At 37.0% G+C, this 7,230-nt stretch overlaps 1 protein-coding gene across 1 annotated transcript; it reads left to right on the forward strand.

Moving 5' to 3' along the window:
• The first annotated feature begins 297 nt into the window (after window positions 1-297).
• On the forward strand, window positions 298-2,619 carry LOC124083842 (probable ATP-dependent RNA helicase DDX53). The gene is made up of 2 exons (XM_046430581.2): window positions 298-379; window positions 581-2,619. The coding sequence occupies exons 1-2, from the start codon at window positions 298-300 to the stop codon at window positions 2,404-2,406; spliced, it is 1,908 nt and encodes a 635-aa protein (XP_046286537.1). The 3' UTR covers window positions 2,407-2,619.
• Window positions 2,620-7,230: the final 4,611 nt, after the last annotated feature.

Here is a 7,230-nt window from a genome sequence, read left to right on the forward strand (position 1 = left end):
CTCAAATTTGTTTAATTGTAGGCGGGGTTAGTCCATGAGAGTGTGTGTCTCTTTAAATTTTACATCACAAATGCCTGCTTACACATCGTAGTCTTGGCCCTGTGATTGGCCAAACAGTTAAACCCCTCCCCCACATCAAACACTGGTTCCCTAGGTAACGGTAATGGCTAACTACAAATAACTGCCACCACTGACCAAGTCAGTTGGTTCCGCTGTGCCTGAGGAGAGATCTAAATCCTGTCATTCTTCCGAATGTATGTAGGCAAGAGGCCACCCTAACTTTACTATCACTCCACAATGTCTTGGGCTCCAGAGTGGAAGAGGGTGGAGTCTAATTCAAGAGATCCTGGAGGCAGCTGGGATAATAGGGGTGGCCGTGGTGGAGCTCGAGAAGGTAGAGGCCGAGGCCGAGGCAGAGGAGGGCGACACAGTGGAGGCCAGGGTGGCGGAAGCTGGGATGGCAGAGGCCGAGGCAGAAATCCTGGCAGAAGCCAAGGCCAAGACAGTGATCCTGTCAGAGGCGGAAGCCCAGACAGAGATAGTGATCTGGGCCAATGCCAAGGCCAACACCAAGGCAGAGACTATGGCTGGAGTAGTCTCTCAGACCATCTGGGGCCTAGGGCCACAGGATCACGTGAACCACCAATCTGTTTTAGCTTGAACAACAATATGGTTGGTGTAGTAATTGGTTGCGGTGGATCAAAAATAAAAGATATACAACATTTAACAAACACTAAGATACAAATCATAAAGGGGGATTCTGAAGCAGAGGTAAAAATTTTTGGTAGCCATGGCATGAAAGCAAAGGCAAAAGAAGCCATAGAAACTCTTCTTAAAAAACAACAAAGCTACACTTCAAAATATGCTGATAATGCCCCATTCCAATCTCCTGATAATAATGCTGCATCCCAACTCCCTTCTGAAAGCTGTTTAAGCACAAATTACACCGGCAGAAGGGCTCAACCACTGTTAGATTGGGACCAAATCCGGGCAGAATCTATGAAATGGGAAAAAATAAAATGGGCAGATTTACCACCAATTAAGAAAGATTTTTACATAGAATCCAAAGAAACAAGCCTGATGTCTGAAGCTGAGGTGGATAACTGGAGAAAGGAAAATTTCAACATAATATGTGATGACTTGAAAATTGCTGAGAAACGCATCATCCCTAATCCAACTTGTAAATTTACGGATGCACTCCAACAATATCCTGAACTGCTGAGAAACATAACAATGGCTGGCTTCCAAAAGCCAACACCAATTCAGTCACAAGCATGGCCAATTATTCTACAAGGACTAGATCTTATAGGAGTGGCCCAAACTGGAACAGGCAAAACATTGGCCTATTTAATTCCTGGGTTTATTCATCTCAGTTCTCAACCAATACCTAAAGAACAAAGGAATGGACCGGGCATGCTAGTTCTTACACCAACTAGAGAATTAGCTCTTCAGGTGAACTCTGAATGTTCAAAGTATTCATATGAAGGTCTTAAAAGTGTATGTATATATGGTGGTGGAAACAGAAAAGAGCAAATACAAGCTATTACAGAAGGTGTAGATATCATTATTGCAACTCCAGGAAGACTAAATGATCTGCAAATGAATAATTTTGTCAACCTAAGAAGTATAACCTACTTGGTCTTGGATGAGGCAGACAAAATGTTGGATCTAGGGTTTGAACACCAGATAATGAAGATTTTACTAGATGTGCGCCCAGACCGACAGACAATTATGACAAGTGCAACTTGGCCAGATACTGTGCATCGACTTGCACATTCTTATTTGAAAGAGCCTATGATTGTTTATGTGGGTACTCTAGATCTGGCTGCTGTGCATACAGTGAAGCAAAATGTAATTGTTACCACAGAAGAAGAAAAACGAGCTCTTATCCAAGAATTCCTAAAAAACATGTCACCCCAAGATAAAGTCATAGTGTTTGTCAGCAAAAAACTTATTGCTGATGACCTATCAAGTGATTTAAGCATCCAAGGCATACCTGTACAATTACTGCATGGTGACAGAGATCAGAGTGATCGAGAACAAGCATTAGAGGACTTCAGAACTGGAAGAGTGAAGATACTGATTGCAACTGATGTAGCATCTCGAGGACTTGATGTTGATGACATCACACATGTATATAATTACGATTTCCCACGGAATATTGAAGAATATGTGCACAGAGTAGGACGTACTGGAAGAGCAGGGAAGACTGGTATTTCGATAACCCTTTTCACTAAAAGTGATTCAAAGACTGCCAATGAATTAATTAAAATTCTAAAAAGAGCAAGTCAGAGTATCCCAGAAGATCTTGCAACCATGGCAGAAGAATACCAACTTCATGAACAAAAAAAAGACACAGAAAGAAGATCAAGAAAGTATCAAGGAAAATCCAAGAAGTTTTATTAAAGTTTTTTGTTGAAAAACTCCACCAGGCTAAAGGAAGACTTAAAGCATGTTAAATATATGCAGTATTCAAGAGACACAATATTAGAAATATACTGGAATTCTGAAGAAACAATCAATTCTTAAATAATACTGCTAAGCTTTTACAGTTGTACATGTTCCCTAATAAACAAAATGTTTTAAAATGAGAGTGATAGATTATTATGTGAGCAAAAATTAAATGTTAGATATTGCTTAAACTCTAGATTTTTTGTTTTGTTTTGTTTTTCAATAGCATTCTATGTCCTTCTGTCTTCTCCAAAATACTTGGAAGAGGACAAGCATGGTGATGGTGTTTTCATTGTTGTTGTTTGTTTTAAAATAGTTGTACTAAATTGAAGCATAGTTTTCATCAAGTTTATCCCAGTTAAAAGATTCTCCTTACCCGCCCCCAAACCATTTATTGGTGCCATACCCATAAAAATGTCTCCATTACCAATCCCCAATTTTTAATTCATCAAAAAATAAGTGCTAAATTTTAAAAAAAGATTTAACAATTCTATTTTATCAGCTAGATGTATCCAACAGAGCAACGTGTCTGGCTTACTAGAAATCAGATCCTTGTGTCATTTTTGAAACTAAAATTTGTTTAAAATTCTGGGGCAGTTATTTGCCTTCTCTGCACTTCAATTTCTCCACTCATAAATTGAAATGGTTATATTAAATAATTTTGGGGTCCCCTTCACCACTAAACTTCTGTGATATAACTAAAATTATATACCCCAGTCTAGTATTCACACTTTATTGTTTAGGGAAAATTGTATCCTTGCATAATAAATTGAAAAGAGAAACTCTTTTTAATTATCAGAATAGTACATTCTGCTTTTTAAATTGATTTTTGTAATGTGTCTGGAAGGTTTTCTTTTATTTGCTTTTTCTTTTCATTATATTATATTTTTCATTCAATTTGTCTTGAAAAGGTCAAAACCATATATTACACACACATCAGGGGAATGAATACGAAAGCAAAAAATATATCATGCACTGGGGAAAATGTTAAAATCTCAATTGACACTTTGCCATTAAAAAAAACAATTTTAATAAACCTCTTATTTAGAATTCTCTCTTGTGCTCTCTTTAGAAGCAATATATCTCTCACACCTGCAAAACAAAATCTCCACAATAATGCTAAATAAACATAAAATTCAGTGTTCAGCCTTAACCTGTCTGTCAAAATAAACAAAAAATAATGCAAAAATCTTTTCCCTAACATGTCTAAGCTATGTCCACAAATAGGTCAGAAATTAAATGAAAGAAAGAGGCAGAGATTTTAGGTATAGGTATTTGAGGTTTACACTCTGCCTTTAAAGGCTTTTATATGGGTCTTAGTATCTCCTGATAAAATTAATAACAATGGTTAACATTGTTGAGTAACATATATCAAGTGCTTTTTACCCCCTCAAAAGGTAATATTACCCCTACTAAACAGAGGATGAAAGAAGGTCAGAGTAGCTAACTTGTCTAAAGTTACTGACACTGGTTAAAGAGAAATTAAGCAGTATTTTAACCTAGAAGTACCTGATTACATTATTTACATTCTTTTTATTTCAATGTAGTATCTATGTGGAAGACAATATACTCGTCCTGAGGTTGCCCAAAATTTAGATGTAGTGAAATAGAGGTATAAGCAATTTATTCTACTGTAAAGGTAGTCTATATAGAAGAACATGAAACAAAAAACACAAACTCAAGTGGTCTATTCCTATTAACTCAGAGGATAAATGAGAAATGTTTGGCAAATGAGTATATGTTACTTGCCAGAATTCCTTTTAGGGGAAATGCTGTATTTGTTAGAAAAACGATGCAATATGAGATAGTGATATTCTTCAATCATGTTTAAATAACAATAACAAAAATTATCACTCAATGTCTCTGGGTAAGAAAAGGAGAGAAGTATGCATTTCTTCTAAAACACATGATGAAAAGAAGAGACAGCTTACAGAAAAAGGTAAGTAGAGATAGAACAACAGTCTCAACCAGGGATGATTTTGCTCCCAAGGAGACCATGACATATTTGGTTGTTACAATTTGGGGTGGGAGTGAAGATAAGGTGCTGCTAGCTAGTGGGTAGAGATGGTTAAACACCCTATAAGGACAACTGCATATGACAAAGAATTATCTGGCCCAGAAAAATAGCGCTGAGATGGAGAATCTCTGAGTATTTGTAAAACAAAACAAACAAAACTAATTGCACAGTAGCCAAGATGGAAATTCAAAGGAAAAATAGAAGAATTCTAAGTAATATTTTACAGGTTATTCAGAATAAAACCCTACAAACTTCCTACAGCTGCTATCGTCTGCATCAATGGTTCTCTCCTAGAGCTATTTTTTTCCATGTCTAAAGACAGATTTGGTTTTCACAACTAGGTTTGATGGTTGGTAGTATTGCTATCTCCTGGGTACAGTCCAAAGGGTGCCACTAATAATCACACAATGCATAGGAGAAGCTTCTCTTATAACAAATAATTATCTGCACCAAATGTCAATAGTATCATAATTGAAAAAGCATGCAATAGATTAAGCAAATAACAACTGAAGAAAACAAAATTTTAAAAAAACCAACCCAGAAGGGACTTTAGAGAGAAAAAACAAAAAGATACTTATTTGAGATGTGCTGTGTAATATAGAAAACTCTACCAACCTTGCCATCTTTGGTATATTCTACAATTCTTAACTGGAATCGATTTTTCCCATGAAGGGATACTTGGCAATGTCTGGAAACAGTCTCAGTTATTCTTACCAAGGATCAGGATTCCTACTGGCATCTAGAGGGTAGAGGTTAGGGACAAACATAATGCAAAGGATAGCACCCTGCAACAATGGATTGGGAGACTAATGCTTAGAAAGGTCACATAGCTTTTCCAAATACAGAAAAGTGGGAAAGTAGCAGAGAGCTTATAGTGCTGAAAATAATAGATTTATCAAAGAAGCAGGCTATAGTGTACAAAAACATAGAGAAGATGAGAAACGTATTAGGGAAAGCATACAGTTATTCAAGTTTATATTAAAATAAGAACCCTATACAGGCATTTTTAACACTACACAATATTTCAATGTTTGTCCTACTCTTCTCCTTGGTCCTTAGGTGCCTCTGAAGCTTTCAAGCACTAGAGAAGCCACATGGTAAACTGAAAGCTTGTAATCAGACTTTTCAGCGGTCTTTTAAAAAATTAGTCTAAATAGTTTTGTTGGATATCTGATCACTTAGTTATTTAATAAAGTACAAACTATGACAACAATAAAAGTAAGAAATGATCTGAAGAAAGACTGAAGTAAAGCCTTCAAGTTCCTGGCTAGTGGAAGGGATGGGAATTTGGGGGCCATGCAAGATAAGCAAAAGATCCTACCAGTGTAATAAATTTCAAATTTAGTAACCAATTTATAATATCTGAATTTCTGGGAATAAAAGTAAGTGTCACTTTAGCTATACTTAGGGTAGCAGATACTGGTAGTTTATACCTGACCAACAGCTGTCCCCACCCCTCCTTCCTATTTCTCTTCCTATTTGCTGGTATAAGGCACTTCTCATTTTAGAGGTTGTAAAACTCAGCAAGTCACTTTCCAAGCTGCCCTGTGGATGAAGCATGGGCATGTGACACACACCTGGCTTATAGGACTAGAAGAAAATCTGCTTGGAAGCTTTAGAGAAAGTTGTTTTTGTTACAAACAGAAATGTGAGGATTAAGTACTCCTTCCTGCTTTGGTACACCATAGTGCGAAGGCATAATGTTGTGACTGTTGTTTTTAGACAATGAGGAAGTCTATCTAAAGAAGAATAGCAACATGCTAAGCATGACCTAATTGAAATTTGGAAAATACCTGGATCCTGGATGGTATAGCCATGCTACTGAATTAAGCAACTCTACATGGAAGTTATGGAGGTGTGCCACTCAGATCTTCTGTGCTGATTAGTTGCAAAGAGTGCAGTTAGCTGACAGCCTCCAAACTGAAAATAATCCAAGATAGCATCTGAGTCAAGGCCAAAATCTTGCAGGAAGCCCCAGTTAATAACTGAACATAGTAAACACTAGGGTACTGTCATTTCTACCATACATAAGAGTGCTCTATGGGTCATAATTTGGCAGAGCTCTTGTTAGGCTGGTTTTAATTTCTTAGAGCCTCACTGCAGTCTTAGGCTCTTCCTACTCAATCCTCCTTCCTTTCCCTTTTTGTTCATGGGCATCAAACCTGAACTGCATTCAGAAGGATTTCCCTGACAACTGCTGATAATTTTCCACCTTAACTTTCATGGGTGTTACCTCCAGTAAATTTGTTGGACTCAACTAATACATCCAGGAATCCTCTACTTCTAAACTTCACATTATATGAAATAACAAATTGATTAAGACACAGTGATTCAACTATAGCTAGCATCCCAATATCTCTCAACTATAAAATTAGAAAAACAGATATAAAATATCTTATATTGAAGCAGAGAATTTTCCAATGAGGTATAATTTACTTGGAGAGTTGACTGTAAGCAAATTAAACTCTTCCACCGGATGCTTATTTGATAGGGACATTGAAAATGCAAGATTCTATAGGGAATTGCTGTAATTTTATAGAAATTGGGAGCATATCAAAAAGACCAGTTTTTGAACGGTCAGCATCAGTTAGGGGAAGAAGTGAGAAGCCAGAGTAGAAAACTTAAACTACAGTCAGGAAGAGACACAGTATCAAGGTCATCTGAACCAACAGCTTTAACAGCATCACACTTGGATGCATCTAGAGTACATCTGGCTCTGACAGATTTGAAATGTAGCCAACCAGAGAATTTCTTGCAGCCAA

Source organism: Marmota monax, unplaced genomic scaffold (genome assembly GCF_021218885.2).
Source record: "Marmota monax isolate L192 unplaced genomic scaffold, Marmota_monax_Labrador192_F-V1.1 WCK01_AAM20220418_F8-fsc00307, whole genome shotgun sequence".
Classification (NCBI taxonomy): Eukaryota; Metazoa; Chordata; class Mammalia; order Rodentia; family Sciuridae; genus Marmota; species Marmota monax.

Bases quoted from the DNA above. Each gene is read 5' to 3' on its own strand.
- LOC124083842 (XM_046430581.2), top strand. From the start codon at position 298: ATGTCTTGGGCTCCAGAGTGGAAGAGGGTGGAGTCTAATTCAAGAGAT. The intron at 380-580 runs GTGGAGCTCGAG...ACCAAGGCAGAG, and splicing joins GGATAATAGGGGTGGCCGTG to ACTATGGCTGGAGTAGTCTC.